Consider the following 16,102-nt stretch of genomic DNA (forward strand, 5'->3'; position numbering starts at 1 on the left):
GAAGGACACCCCTATCGTAAATAGTTTGCCCCAATGTTGTCACCTGATCGCGTATTTGAACTTTTACTCTAAGGTCAACACCGAGTGTCTTGTCATCCTTCTGACTGAGTGCCTCGTCCAACCGATACGCAACATGACCACCGTGATCCCGAAAGTCGAACAACTATCTTCGAGGGTTATCCGTGTGTTAGGATGCAATCCAGGTCCAATGACCCTACAGGGTACAAACACCTACCTTGTGGGAACCGGAAAGAGGTGAGTACTGGACCCCGGTTTTCACTGAGGTCAAGAAACTTTTGAACTGATTCATCGTTTATCTTCCGTGGGAGCTCTATATTTACAACGGCAGTTATTCTCGTCATCAACTTAATGCAGCCCAATAAACTATATAGTTTAATCCAGTGTCTCTTTATACGAGGAAAATGTCAATACAATTGTTTAAGTCAGCAGACAGCACTTCACATACGTTTCAAATTTCTGTTATGAGTTATACCAAGGGAATGAATGGCCAATTCCATGAACATTAAAGGGGTCAAATTGCACTTTACTTGTGTCGATCACAGCCTTGAACGATGTATATCGCGTGTTTTGTTGTACAAATTCAATGATACTACAGAAAAGTCTGAGATACTTTCATGTAGTACCAGGGTATGTACCGCAGCAATAGTGTCACCCCAGGGATATATGTGTAAACTGTCAAATTATACCTGTCAGTGTCAACAATCAATTGTTGTAAATAACTGTTGACACTTAAAATTTGATTGGCCTTTTGATTTTAAGTAACGGAAAATAATCATCTTATAGAAATTGTGTATGCATAATGCCCTCTCTCATGTTTATACATATGAAAAGTTTGCAACAACTGTATGCCATCTCTTTACACATAATTTTAGGCATACAGTACATGTGCATATCATTTGAGAGCCATTGATTGAAGGAAAACAGTATCCAGCCTGAATAAGTTTTGATATCTGTTTTTCTCACAATCATGGAAATATTTTGCAGGCGTGTATTGGTAGACACTGGAGAACCTAATGTACCAGAGTATTTGTCAATTTTGAAGACGACATTGAGTGATCATAACATTCAGATACAAGAAATCCTGTGCACTCACTGGCATCATGATCATGTGGGTGGTATTGCAGGGATATGTGAACAAGTCCAGAAAGGTGAGAGTTCAAAGTTCAGATAAAGTCATTTACATCTTGAATCAGAAGAGAACTTTCTTAATTTATGCAAGAATCAGAAGATTATTGACATTTAAATGTTTGTATATCTTTTCCACCATGAAGACTTCATTCCCAGAATTTCCAAATTGCCAAGGTTCCCTGAGATAAAAGAAGACATGATAGACTTCGATGCCAAGTACAACTATCTCAATGATGGTGATGTCATCAGGACAGATGGTGCAACATTAAAGTGAGTGCTCATTATCTCTTTGGTATGCAGATTTTGTTCTGGTCGTAACCTAGTAATGCTATATGCACTAATGCCCAGTGTTTTTTTAATATTGTCAGAATGTGCAAAGACAGCTCATTGATGTGGTAAAATAACATAATTTCAGATTTCAGTTTGCATTTACCAATAATTTTCATTTTTGTTTTTCAAAAGCAGTGCAGCTTTGCCATTCATTGCCATTCTGTTTGTTGAGTCTAATTATGGTTCATAAATGAATGCCTGGTTATGCTAGTATATTTTAAGTTGTCCCATGAGTGCATGCTGTACTGTGTCTATGCATCGGAATCAATCAGCATCTGTTTCTCAATCATTTGTTTTAAGACTGTAAAACAAAAGTTATTTCGGGCATAAAATGTCGTTGAGGGCGTACTACATTATTGGGAGCGTAGAAAGTAAAGGGCTATTTATAACATCAGCTAGTGATGTTCATAGACAAGGTAGCAATATGGTATGGCAATTCTGATAATTGCATAAGTTCTGACAGGATGTTCAGCCATCTTCACAGGTAATTTTACTGATGAGGTGAAAATATATCCAGAAATGTTTTCCAAATGAGATAAAAAACAGTACATGAAAAGGTGTGTGTTACATGTAGAAGTGATTTTAATCTGGAAGGATGAAAAATGTGGTCAAAATTCATGTTTTTTTCTGTTAAACAGAGTTGTGTACACACCAGGGCACACAGATGATCACATGATATTGGTTCTAGAAGAAGAGGATAATATTTTCACTGGAGATTGTGTTCTTGGAGAAGGAACGGCAGTAAGTCTATGTAGATTGCTTTCAACAGTTGATTTGAAAGTTTTAATTGTGGCATTTTTCTTTAACCAGTTTTAAAATAATGTTATTTGTCGGTAGTTTAATAGACTGTTATCAAATATGGTCATATAGAAATCAGTATTGTAATGCGCTGACGTTGTTTAAAATCCTGGCTGAATGTGCAGATTTCAGTATAATATGGTGCCCACTATGCATGATGGGATCCACTAATATTCCAGGGGTTACAAAAAGAGTTTGCAATCTGTAGATAAGTAATTTGAAAGATAGGCAAGACTGATGAACAATGGGCCCCTGCTAAGCTGTAAAACTATTTGGCATTACCTTAGGGGGTATGGTTGTATTTTAATATTCACCATTAATGGCACGTCCCTTTTGCCTTAGACAAGCACGATTGTAATTTCAACCATAATGAGGATGTAGCCTCGTGTTTAGACATGATTCAAGTTGGTGAATTTTTACAAATAAAATCATTTGCAACAGTTTCTCTTGTGTCTCCTCTATTTCATACAAACCGATCTGAAAGTCAGCAGCCTAGGTCAGGTTTTCCTAGATATTGAACATGTTACTTTTGAGTCTGCAGTAGTGAGTTAGTTTCTGCAAAATTCATCAGTGAAACTCCCCTGTATCGTGTTCACCCAACTCATCGTGTTCACCCCACTCACGTTTAACATGAAAACAGAACACAAATCATAGCGTTCATCCCACTCACACGTTCACAATCATAGACTTGAACCAAGTTAACCAAGTTTTCTTCAGGTGTGCCAAGTTAATCATTGACTATTCATAGTGAAAGAGGTGTGTCAGTCATTCTTATTGATTGTTAATAGCATGAACTCAACAGTTTTGACAGCACACTTTTTGCATGTCTTCTGTAAAGTGAACTCTGTGATTGACTGAATTCTAGCTTAACTTTATCTCTACTTCAATAACCACAGGTGTTTGAAGACTTGTACACTTACATGAAGTCCCTCCACAAAATCGTTGACCTTAAACCAGGCGTGTTATACCCAGGACATGGTCCTGTAGTTGACAATGCTGTTCCAAAGTTAAAGTACTACATTGATCACAGAAACATGAGAGAAAAACAGATTGTTGAAACTTTGGAGAAAAATAGCGGCAGTTCATTGACTGCGATGGAATTGGTCAAATTTATTTACACGGTAAGAATATGACATGTGCCAGTAGTACTCCCTCTGGAGGCAATAACTAACGACCACTTTTAACTTTAGTGACTGCATAGAAGATATATTTGCAACAATTCATTATGGCTTTCTGTTTATTTTATGTAAACATCCTTGATTAAAGTGATGAAAAGCTTGACTTGTCAGTGTTTATTATACACAAATGAGTCTTTGGTGATGTAAGATAAATATGACATGGTTGTGTTATGACTGGATCCCGGATACTTCTGCATCCTGACATGTCCCACTCAAATAGTTCCACACAATACAAGTATGCAAGAAGATGCTTCTATACATGATTCTGGCAAGATTTTAATCATAGGCTTAACCAAGGCCAATTGACAGAGTGACTTTGATGTAAGGGACTTTGTGGTGAATGCCTGGAGTTAACTTCATTTTATAAGCTCATACTTTGTGATATCAACGTCATGGCTCAATAACCTTTGACCTTAATTCCAGAACACACCTGAACACCTTCATCTTGCTGCTGCCAACAATGTCATGCATCACCTTTCAAAACTGGAAAAAGAAGGCAAAGTTGGTAAGTAGACACATTGTATAAGAAGCTTATTCAAAAAATAAAACTGTCAATCTGTTGCAGATAATTGCCGTACCAGTAATTATTATAGAACGTGTTTGACACCTGCATTGCAACCATATGAATTCTTTCCAGTTTGGTTTACACAAACACTTTGATCACGTAGCTTGTGGAGTGTAGTTTGCGTACAGTTTTGTAACATCCATACACAATGAGTCTACTGATCATGTTGTAGGTTTTCAGTGCCACAATGCCATGGCAACCATTGTTCAGGCCTTTGTAGTTTGACTGACTGATTTGATTTTGCAGTGAAAAAAGAAGAGGAGGAAGACACAAAATGGAAACTAACTGCCAGTAAACTGTGAAGATGAACTCACCTGACTAATCATCCAGTGAATCACACAAGATAATCTGTGGTAGACATGGAGTACAATAGATCATTTCATGGATGCATCTGGCTTGAAGCTTGTGTTCAAAATCAAGGACATAAACAACAACTCTTTATGACAAGTGATGGAATGATATCAGTCAGTATTTTCATCAACAAAGTTCAATGTACAATTATGACGTATTGTAAACACAAAAATGAAGTACAGAAAAAATTCTTCTCAGGGTTTCATGGTTTCAGGATACAAAACCATTGTGAATAGACAACTGCTTGTCTTATATTCATTAAATTGCAAACTTGATATGAATTCTCCCCCTACCATAGATCAAGCCATTATAGTGGTTTGCTTTGGCATGAATCTTGTATAATATGCCAGTCAGTTAGTTACAAGCCTTTCTGTAAAATGTACATTTTAATTCTTTTATAATGCAGTGCAGAAAGCAACAGTAAATTTTGCAGCACATTAGCAGTATGTTTTGATTAAAAAAAACATTCCTATGTACAGAAATTTAGCAATAAAAAAAATTTTGTTCAGACCATTACGTGTTTCTCTTCAGACCTTCTAGTATTACGTGTGAAGTCCTTGACTCCATGACATGTGAGGTTGTGTTGGCAACTTTTACTTTACAAATTTGAAACGAAAATGATGACGTGTCTTTGATAAACTGAATGACGGAGACTTTTTGTATAGAGAAAATGCTGGTACCTGTTCTAACATACAATCATCTGATTTATCAAAATGTTATAGTTAATGGAGTGCTTCTTGTATATCAGTATTCTCCAAGAATTTTGATATTATATATGCCGTTTTCATGCCAATTAATGAATTAGCAAGTTTTGTTGCTTGCGAAGCCTCTCATGTTCATCGTGAAATACTTGTCCCTTTACTTTAAGCTTCAGCATATACACTGTGAAGCAGTCCATATTTTGTAACATTAGTCGCTTCAAAAGTAATGACCACATGACAAACAGTTGATTCTTACTTCATAATGCAATTTTATTGCATGTGTTCCTTGGAGGCCTGTTTAATTTCATTTGGATGTGTAATTGTACATTAAAAAAAACATCTAAAAATATACAAAGCTGTAGATAATTCTCTGAGAAGTTACTGGAAAAATATTTAGCTTTTTACGACAAGAATTCAGCAGAAAAGATTAAAGAATATTCAATAAATAGCCATATTACAAATCAGCATCATCATGGAGGGTATGTTCCAGTATTTCCAATATCATCAGGCACCTTAGGATAAGCAGATTATTGACATAACCTTGTTTACAATAATAAGTATTGACTCTGACATGAGGAACTTGGCTGACCACTCGGACATGGCAGTCATTGGTGTACTGTATTGTGAGAATCAAGCACTGAACAAAACATTCATGTCAGATATTTTGATGTTTTGTTCTCTGCTGTGTATGGATTAATATTACCTCCATCTGTCCCCTTGTCAGGTGAAGTGTAAACCGTAAAGCCCTGTTCGATTGAGCTTCATACTAGTACTTTTGGTAAAAGTCCACCAGGAAAATAGAGATTTCCTAGGCTATTTTAGTGGCAGTGTGAAGTGTACGCTCCCTGAAAGGAGAAAGAACCATCAATAGGTTGACTACCGGTATACACATTAAAAGTTCATTGATTATTTTTGCATATGAATTGGTAAATGATCATCTCTGTATAGTACAATTGGAATGTATATTGTTAAAGTATGTATGTGATTATATTGCCAACATCATGTTGCAATTTGTAGTCTTTGGACGTCTTCAACAATTCTGCCCATATTGGATTCCAATCCCTGGTATTCCTTCATCAGCGAAGTCAATGATTCCAGACTCTCCGCGAACTGACTCATCTCAAAACCATCGACGTGTGTGTAGTGATGGACATGGGCCTGCAAGAAACCAGGAAAATGAGTTTGAATAAGTATTGAGCCAGTCATACTTCACATACCACTGCATCGGTAGAAGGAAGCTACATCTATTATGAACACATTTTGATAAACTTGTGATCATCGCCAGTTTCAAACTGTCTCTATAATAATCATACTGGTATATTGAACATCTCAGCTGTGCTAAACATAGGCTGGCAATGTGTAGCATCTCAGAAGATTACATCTGATTGGTAGATTGTCACTATTTACAGCAACATAAGGAGTGTGAATGAGTCAATGGGAACAATGCATTTCAGCTAAAAGCTTCCGAGGTGCTGCACATTGGCCCAACATAGATAATCCCAAGAATATATTGGATCACGGCAAGACATATTACAATTCAATATTATCATATCACCCTTGGTAGACGGAGTACTGCGGAGCTCCCCCAAAAGGCATCTGAACTGAAAAGGTGCAAGACCATGTAAAAGTACACCTTTAGTTGTAAAGTAAGATGTAATGTAAAAGTGCATCTTACATTTTAGAAAATAATGGCCTAAAATATTACAAACTATGGAAATTTTTCTGCATGTTTCTGAAAATACAATCTCAAACCTGAATGCATTATTTTCACCCATGTATAACAGGTAATCAGATTGAATTTATGTGAACTGCCGAGTTTTTTTCACCTACCTTTCTTTTGTAGAGTTTGACAAATCTGTCTTTGAGTTCAGAGAAGGTATGGCGTATGCAGGTGTTGTTGGACAGTGTAAGCAGTGAGTATGGCTGACCAACTGGTGGCACTGAACAAAGACCGGTCTTCCAACCTTCCTGATTCCAATGAATGAACTGTAACGATGGCTTCAGTCTGCAAGACCGATGGATATATCCGTTATGATTGTGATCTCAATGTACACTTGCCCAAAGTCTAGGCGTACAAATGGCTAAGTTCAAGAAATTCAGAAGTGAACGTTTCAGAAAAACCTGTAGTGTCTTCGTAGCATGCATGCACTTATCATGATAGCACTCACAGTAGTATGATTGAATAGTATTGTTTTGATTGTAGTAATGGTATGATAATTGCAAATGCCACAATCCCTCCCCAAGGACAATGGAAAGCTACTGGTACATAAGTATTTGCATGCCAGAGAAAGTTCGATGCTTGTGAGAAGTTACACAGTGAAAGAAAGTAAACTCTTCACAGCTGATGCTAGAACCAATTCAGTTTAAAAACTGCTGAGCAACTAACAGACTGGTCTTAAGCCAACATTATTTTTTTAAACGGAAATGTTTCTCAGTCTACAAAAATAGAAACCTGTAGTTGTGCATAACAGAATAATTAATCTTGTATGGTTTCTCCTACGTATCATCGAGTTTTAAGTTTGTTTACATTTTCCACATTTTATGTTTGATTATACCCGTATTTCGTGAGATGTACATAAACAAGGCCATTTGACCAGATATTTGGAGTGACTTATCAGTTGTAGAATTTTCCTTACCTTTCTATATTTCTCCTGACATCTGAGATTTCAACATTGCCTCTTAGCATGAGAGCACATGCCAAGTACAGACTGTGTTTTGGATCAGCCTTTATCAGCTGGTGATCTTTGGAAAATGCATCGGAAAACATCTGGTCTAACCTGTCATAAGAACGAAATTTGTGGAAAATGCTTCATCAATACTTTCATCGCTTTTCCCTGCATATATGGTCTAGCAGTATCATTTGTCACAGTACAGCTGTAAAGGACTGACTTTGATAAAAATGTTATTATCATGATGGTATGAACTTGGCTAAGGTAAACTACAGATTTTAAAACAGTAGTATATCAGATCCAAACTATAACTGTTAAGAAGAAAGTTACCAGTTGAAGGCCACAATCCAAATTACATGGTAACATGGTGTTGGTATGTTTTAGGCAAATTTGTATGGGAGCATGTTACTGCAAGGTAAATTTTAGCCACTAGCATCAAATCTTGTAGCATTTGTTCCTCAGGCTGGTGAGACATGCAAAGTGTGTATCTTTCTAATTCATGTACTGGATATTGGACTGATTATTCTCTAAATACTCTTGAACTATCGTATATTTAACAATGAAATGAAAGATTTAGGAGGTCATCATTGGAATGCATTCAACTAAATGATTACCAGTTGGGTACACCTCAATTTTTCAAAACCGTATTCATGCCTGTGATCCTACAGCATACGGTAGGTTTCAGGAGCTTACCGTCTTGGTGGTATGTTGATGTCTGAGAGTGAATACAGTGGAGTCAGGCTGGACACAAGATAATGGAGTTGAGGAAAAGGCACAAGATTCATTGTGATTTCATTCAGATCCACATTCAATGAACCTTCAAATCTTGCAGAACTGAAAAAAAGAACAAACAATCAGGTTCAAATTTTGATAAAATATACATTTTGCTGGTATGCTCTCGCATGGTAAAAAGGGTATCACTGTTTATTTCTAAATACCCTTTGCACTATGCGTGAGGACTTGAGTTGTTTTACTAAACCAAAGTTTTATATTTTTCAAGTCCGACCACTTTTTCTTCTCTGTCTACTAAGCCTCATAACTTCTACAAACTTCAATTGCACAGATATACTAGATTTGAATAAAAGACTTATCAGTATTCATCTTGTAGAACACTTTTGTTATGAATATACCCGATAAAACAATCATAAGATAAAGAATAGCACTGGTTGTGGTGTCAGGAATAAATGTGGTGAGCATCTCAAAAATGACAGCATTTTCAATTCAAAACTGTGAAATTTCTTAGTTCACATAAAGAATTTTGGTTGAGCACAAATGCAAATGAGACTGAAACAAAAAACAACTCTACAATAGTGTAGCAGTAGTTCATTGAAAGGCAGTACCAGTCAATGTGCATCATTCTATAGGTGTATGGAATAGACCTTTCATTTCATAGAATTCTAAGAAATGGTGATATATATGCAATCTCACCAATGTCAACTCCTATGTTATGCATGCAAATCACTGTTTTGTTGTCACAGTATTCCTACTTCGATCTCAAATTTTCCTGGAAAAATGTCCAACCACACCACTGAAGACAAAGTGGTGGTACTCCTTACGGATAAGTTACACTTTACTGATTTATAGGAAAAATCATTCTGATCCAGTTTTCAAATTTACCTTGTCATATTGAGTAAGAGGTTGGCCACTATGTTGTTCATTTTATCAAATGGTTTCTCTTCGCTCTTCTTGACAATACCACCTGTACTGGCTGTCACTGCACTATCAGCTTTCACTCGGCTGTTTGACGTCATCTGTTTCTTCCCTGGTTTGTCCGGCGGTAAAGCCTGGCTGATTTTATTGCAAATGTCGACAAGTGCCTGTTTGAAAAAAATCAGAAAATCATGTTTGCACCTTTTTTAAAAGACTGTTCACTAGCTGGATGGCATATTACTGAATTTGGCTACTTTTACATCAAGTTGCATTGGGTCAAAGTCTGTCCATGAATAAAAACAAAAATCAAAAAAATTTTTTTTAGCTTTTTACTGAAAAAAAACACTTGAAAACATTTTTTGATGCAACACGATTGAATTTTACATTGACAAAGGTGGGTGACTACTACATCATGCCCATTGGAAACTAAGTTGAAGTGTAATTGTACCTGGTTTTCTATGGGTAGGACGCAGTCTGCATGCTGAGTTAGCTGATGCATTGCCAAGACACTGTTGTATGGTGATGTTATGACGTCGTCTTCTGCTGACGGATAAACAGCAGTAACGAACCTGGAAAGGTCAGACGTGAGTAAATTTTTTTGCCTGGTTTAAGTGATGTATTCATTGCTTTGATAAAGTTTGTATGTGCAATGTGTCATAGTGAGTGTACAAGCGTGAGTGCTTCACAAACTCAACAGCGTGTGGAGGGGTCACGGTCAGAAAAATGTAACCACTAAGCCCAATTATTATACCACTCTTTTTGAGGGTGGGGATTTGGCCGAGCGGTTCTGTCTGTTGCTTCTCCTCAAGGTGACTGGATGCCATATGTTGTGAGTTTGAACGCAATTGACAATTACCCGTATTTACTTCAATAGAACACATCAGTGCTGAACGCGTTGTTCCAAAAGAGCGTGTCCACACAGTGTCGCAAGTTGTTTCCTTTCCCAAAAGAGGCCTGACAACATTACAAATTAAAAATCTTGCTTTTTGAAACATGGTTACCAAATTGCCAAAGTAACACCATGCAATGCTATTTGGTAATGAAAATGAAAACATTTTGAGAAACATACAACGACACAATAATCATACCTGTAGACATCTGGATACTCATCACTGAGTAGACTAAGAACTGAAGTGCCAACACCAGAACCAGTACCTGTTGGAAGCAGAGACTGTCAATGACATCAAAAACCACTAAAAACTACTCTTTCTTTTCATTTTGTATTCACAAACAGAAATCAGATGTACCAGTGCTGGTACTCCATTGCAACATGTGAGCTTTGTATAATGATCAAGAGCGCCCTCTACACAGACACGATACACAATTGATGCACAGGAATTGCCATAGAAGTCTCTGTTTATCTGAACTCACATGTAACAATATAAATATCAAATGACAGAATGTAAAGAACATATCAAGTTTACACAAAATGAGTTATTGGAGGGAACTCTAGTTTCAGTATCGCTTGTAAACCCCATTTTCAAAAAAATTGTGCCAACTCTTCATAAAAAATAGAATAAGCTATCATTTTAATATCATTTAGTGAACTTGAAAGTGTCAATGACCTGCAGACATTCTATGAAAAAAATTAAGTGTTACTAACAACATAACCAATGGAATCATAGTATTTGCAATAATGAAATAAGAACTTGTTGACAGTTCAGCAAAGCTTTCCCTTACCTCCACCCATGGAATGTAAGACAAAAAAACATTGAAGACAATCACACTGTTCAGCAGCTCTTCTGATCGTCTCTGTGATTTGCTCCCTGTACTGCTGGCCATAGTTCATGTGACCCACAGCCCTGCCAATCAAACACAGAAATACAAACCGTGAATGGCAAAAAACCTTGGAAAATATTATTTTCATCACATAGGTAGGAGGATCTGTGTAACAAGCGACCTAGCGGCCGATATAGCTCCGCTGTGTTTATGTACAGAATAACTATTTTTGACACATGTTGATGAAGAAGGTGGAAATCTTTGATAACTCAATGCAGTGGCCAGAAAAATGTGGCTAAAATAAGCTGCAAAAATACAAAATTGAAGATTTCATCATACTTTGAATATATCACATCCGATCATCCCTAAGAACATGTCAACCAAAGCTATCTGATGAGTAGTATTTTGAGAATAAAATATTCTGACCAAAAATGGCAACAATTGCCCCCCAAAAATAAGAATTGCAGATTTCATCAAAATTTCAAAATATCACACTTAGTTATACCAAATTTCAAAGCTGTTAGACCAGTACTTTTGAGAAACGCATTTTTGACCAAAATGGGAAAAATTGCCCCAAAAATTCAAAATTGCAGATGTCATCATTATTTCAATAAATATCATTTAGTTCATCTATGGAAACCTGTATACCAAATTTCAAAGCTATCAGATAAGTAGTTTTGGAAATACACATTTTTTGACCAAAAATGGCAAAAATTGCCCCAAAAATACAAAATTACAGATTTCATCAGAAATTCAATATATATTACTAAGCTTATCTGTAGAAACCTGTATACCAAATTTCAAAGCTATCAGACCAGTACTTTTTGAGAAACACATTTTTTGACCAAAAATGGCAAAAATTGCCCCAAAATTACAAAATTGCAGATTTCATCATTATTTCCATAAATATCATTTAGTTCATCTGTAGAAACCTCTATACCAAATTTCAAAGCTATCAGCTGAGTAGTTTTGGAAATACACATTTTTTGACCAAAAATGGCAAAAATTGCCCCAAAAATACAAAATTACAGATTTCATCAGAAATTCAATATATATTACTTAGTTCATCTATAGAAACCTGTATACCAAATTTCAAAACTATCAGACCAGTACTTTTTGAGAAATACATTTTTTGACCAAAAATGGCAAAAATTGCCTTAAAATGCAAATTTGCATATTTCTGCACAATTTGAACAAATCTGAAATAGATCATCCCTAGGGACATATGTACCAAATATAAAAGCTATCTGACCAGTAGTTTTGAAGAAGAAGATTTTTAAAGATTTTTTTACCAAAAATGACAAAAATTGCCTTAAAAATACAAATATGCAAATTTCACCACCATTTGAACAAATCTGATTTAAGTCACCCTAAGCAAACTGCATATCAAATTTCAAAGCAATCGAACAAGCGGTTTCAGAGAAGAAGATTTTTTTACCAAAAACACAAAAAAATGCCCCAAAAATACAAATATGCAAATATCACCATGATTTGAAGAAACTGAAGTAAGGTCACCCCAAGTGAACTGCATATAAAATTTCAAAGCAATTGGACTTGTGGTTTCAGAGGAGAAGGCAATTGTTGATGGACGACGGACGCCGGACGCCGGACGCCGGACGACGACAGACGACGACGGATAATCAACCTATTTCATAAGCTCCGCGTCGCTGACAGCGGAGCTAATAAACATCAGAGTTCACTGCACTAGAACACTCTTTGTGCCACACATGTGACAAGATTTTTTTAACTATTGTTAACAAGTCTATACACTTCATCAATCTAATTAAAATCAGATGTAGTGATTGGTTAATTTTCTCACTCTCTGCTTTGTCTAAGGTTGTTCCCTGTCTTCCTGCAGAGGTAAGGAGAGCAGTTGCAAAAGTTGACACGGAAAATGATGAACAGAAGGAAACAAGTTGTCACGACTGAGTGCATCCCTACATCTGATTTTAATAACACTGACATTTCATCAATATTGGGCATTTAAGTACAATATGCACATCTTGGTCAGGAGCAGCATCAAAGCCTAGTCATTCTGCCAGCTAATTTTGAATCAACTGCAACAATGCTTGACGATTCTTTGCGCTGGCTGTTCTTGTGCAGACGTGTATGGTGGTGATTAGATTGCAAATTTAGGACAAATGCCAGTCACTGAGTAAAGTGCTTTGGCTTGCTTGAATTTCATAGACTTCTAAAGTGTACCACACTAAAAAATTTCATTATGAATGATTGCCTGGTATGCTTTATGAAGAAAAGTGTGACTTATTCCTAATGAAGCTGGAAATGACCATATACAATCTTTTCTAAGTTTGCACCTTGTCAGTTCCAACAATATCACACTAGATGGTTTCTTTGAAGAACAGCATTTCACGCTATGTTGAAACCACGATACACATTACAGATATTTAATTTAAATTGATACATTTGATTTAGAAAACAAACTGTTCTCACCAGTTATTACCAGATCCTGACACATCTGTTATCAACTGTCTACAATCGAAAACATCACCCAGAGGGCCTTTGAGTAAATCATTCACAACTCCTTCTTCCATATCAATGAGTACAGCCTATGGAGTGGCAGAAAAAGAAAAGATGGTAACAGCATATAAGCACATTGCAATTTTCATCAAACAAGGCAACAGCATACAATGCTTTGATTGGTTATCACTGTGTGGACATATGTTATGTTTTCAATACAAACAAATCTTTCTTTGGTTGCCTTTCCTTTTGTAATACCTTTACTAAGAGAACACAACTTATTGGTCAAATGGAGGAATGCATTTTCTTCTATGGTAAATTTTAGCATCAACTGATACCAAACATTTGTGTACAATAACACTGTATAGCTTACAAATGTTGGTGTAAAATCATTGTATCATTTATACCAGTATACTGATAGCACAAAGAAAGCAATCTGATCGGGTGAGACATGAAAATATGTGTGCTATATTCGTGATATAGCACAGTTGGAACACTTGAGAGCTTTCAGAGAAGAATTCCTTTTTCTACATTGCCTGCTAGAATTTCAATATTATAGCAATAAACCACCTCAGTAACGGGTATACCATTGACCAATTCACTCCATATATCCACTTGCTGTCACTCATGCATATACCGGTATGTCATGAATTGGTCAAAGTCTAGTGGTATACCTGCTACAGATACATGGATTTACCATCGTCTATCTCCATATACTTACAATGGCACTGAGATAAATACATAATTGATAGTAAGTGAATATATACATGATTCCTAATTCATAAATTTAAATACTCACCCTTGCTTTAAGAGCTCGTATCTTGTTCTTACCAGATCCCACTGGCAGTTCAGCTGGATCATCAAATCTACACATCAAAAATACAAGTACATCATGGTTTGGCCACATAAAAAGTATGTGTTTTCCGATTGATAACCTAAACGACGAACCTAATCCTGACAAAATCATCAGTGTCCATCATGTACCTGACAATAACTCTGTGATCTGTGATGTGTGATTCAATATATCAACCTTAGTGACCACTGTGATGGTGAGTGTCTAATGTGAAACTCTGGCTACACAACATTACCTGGTATCAACATTCCTGAAGAAGCTACTGAGAGGCTCATCAAATGTTCCATGTTTATTTCGACTTGCATGTTCCCTCAGGGCCAGATCCCAAAACCTGCATCCAATCTGGTAAAAAAAATGAAATGGGGAATGGAGACAAGAGACAGTCGGTCAAGACTCTCTCACAGCCTTTCATTTGTTTTCACATGTAAAGAGCGTTCTATCCTTTTGTCAAAACAGAGACTTTGCATATAGTTCGGCTAGGTAGGTTCATGTAGCCAGAAATAGCATGGAGGTAGAAGCAAGACTTACTTTCATGGTTATAGCTTTTTGGGACTTGCTCGACAAGAGCATCAACAGAGCACTGGTGTACGCAAAGGGTTAAGCATAGTGTACAATGAGAGACTGCTGAACCATACTGTCAACATAAGTCTGTGCAAAGCATTTCAGTAAATCATAATGCAGATATTACATACCTGATTCCCACACTGGCCAACTGCAAAAAAAAGGAAGGAAGGGAATTACTGAAATGAAAAGTCCAACCTTGTCAAATAAAATTTTGGCATAGTTATTAACTTTGATTTGCAGAATGATGTGCTCTTAAGGTTTGCTTTATGAGAGAGAGAGAGAGAGAGAGAGAGAGAGAGAGAGAGAGAGAGAGACGGGGAGGGAGAGAGACTCTCCCCCCTCCCCCCTCTCTCTCTCTCTCTCTCTCTCTCTCTCTCTCTCTCTCTCTCTCTCTCTCTCTCTCTCATATGGTATTAAGCCACGTTACTCCAAAGCCATGAAGTACTTTGAGTGCGTCAAGGATAGTGAGAAGAACACATCATCAAAGCATATCCTGAACCACGGTCCCTCCATCACCTTGAGCGGGACAGGTTATTACAGGTACAAACATGTAAACAAACCTTGTAAAGTTCTCGCGTGTAACCATGGATGTAGGAAAGAAAGACGCGTTGTGCCCTCGAATCAGTGAACCAAGTGCGTATCTTACCTTGTACGACTATAGACTGAGTCATCTTTGGAGTCTTATAATGTTCAATTATGGGTAACTATACCAGTCATTTCATGGCATGACATATACTTTCTGACAGTACTATCCTATGTGTACACATACCTCAGAGAAGAGACTTCAACTTTGGCGGCCGACTTTAAAATGGTTACTTCCGGGGAAAATAGGGTGGCTTTCTGAGGGACGTACTCTTGAGCATGTAAACAAACAGGATTTGCACGTAATGACTGATATTTTATGATAGCAATGTTATTAAATATTTGGAGGGAAATTGTCTCTTGTTATTTTTAGGTGATTTATAGATCCTTAATTTGTCTTTCTAACATAATTGTTATAGTTAAAAACCTTCGTATAAGAATGGACCAGCTTTCATGTGTACCAATAGAAAAGTATGATGCAACTAGGGCTTCAATATCTTCTAGCCAATCATAGC

General features: G+C 36.7%; 2 protein-coding genes across 2 annotated transcripts; one reads left to right on the plus strand and one right to left on the minus strand.

The window, feature by feature from the left end:
• Positions 1 to 34: 34 nt before the first annotated feature.
• On the plus strand, positions 35 to 4,881 carry LOC139115971 (endoribonuclease LACTB2-like). Its single transcript, XM_070678450.1, has 7 exons — positions 35 to 255; positions 1,006 to 1,169; positions 1,293 to 1,419; positions 2,118 to 2,220; positions 3,174 to 3,398; positions 3,879 to 3,960; positions 4,267 to 4,881. Exons 1-7 carry the CDS (start codon positions 134 to 136, stop codon positions 4,320 to 4,322), a joined length of 879 nt encoding a protein of 292 aa, XP_070534551.1. The 5' UTR covers positions 35 to 133; the 3' UTR covers positions 4,323 to 4,881.
• Positions 4,882 to 5,317: 436 nt separating this feature from the next.
• On the minus strand, positions 5,318 to 15,797 carry LOC139115970 (tubulin epsilon chain-like). Its single transcript, XM_070678449.1, has 13 exons — positions 15,652 to 15,797; positions 15,134 to 15,153; positions 14,677 to 14,783; positions 14,388 to 14,454; positions 13,562 to 13,677; positions 11,072 to 11,193; positions 10,480 to 10,546; positions 9,840 to 9,960; positions 9,359 to 9,558; positions 8,435 to 8,575; positions 7,709 to 7,849; positions 6,903 to 7,077; positions 5,318 to 6,230 (listed from the first exon to the last, which is right to left on the minus strand). Exons 1-13 carry the CDS (start codon positions 15,674 to 15,676, stop codon positions 6,072 to 6,074), a joined length of 1,461 nt encoding a protein of 486 aa, XP_070534550.1. The 5' UTR covers positions 15,677 to 15,797; the 3' UTR covers positions 5,318 to 6,071.
• Positions 15,798 to 16,102: the final 305 nt, after the last annotated feature.

The sequence above is a fragment of the Ptychodera flava genome, chromosome 17 (assembly GCF_041260155.1).
Source record: "Ptychodera flava strain L36383 chromosome 17, AS_Pfla_20210202, whole genome shotgun sequence".
NCBI lineage: Eukaryota > Metazoa > Hemichordata > Enteropneusta > Ptychoderidae > Ptychodera > Ptychodera flava.

What these genes read in the sequence shown, in the direction of transcription:
- LOC139115971 (XM_070678450.1), top strand. Translation starts at nt 134, where the DNA reads ATGACCACCGTGATCCCGAAAGTCGAACAACTATCTTCGAGGGTTATC. An exon ending in CTTGTGGGAACCGGAAAGAG is followed by an intron (nt 256 to 1,005) that starts GTGAGTACTGGA and finishes AATATTTTGCAG; the next exon opens with GCGTGTATTGGTAGACACTG. An exon ending in TTCTTGGAGAAGGAACGGCA is followed by an intron (nt 2,221 to 3,173) that starts GTAAGTCTATGT and finishes CAATAACCACAG; the next exon opens with GTGTTTGAAGACTTGTACAC.
- LOC139115970 (XM_070678449.1), bottom strand. Translation starts at nt 15,676, where the DNA reads ATGACTCAGTCTATAGTCGTACAAG. An exon ending in CTCTTACTCAATATGACAAG is followed by an intron (nt 8,576 to 9,358) that starts GTAAATTTGAAA and finishes TCTTTTTTTCAG; the next exon opens with TTCTGCAAGATTTGAAGGTT. An exon ending in ATCAACATACCACCAAGACG is followed by an intron (nt 7,850 to 8,434) that starts GTAAGCTCCTGA and finishes TTCTTATGACAG; the next exon opens with GTTAGACCAGATGTTTTCCG.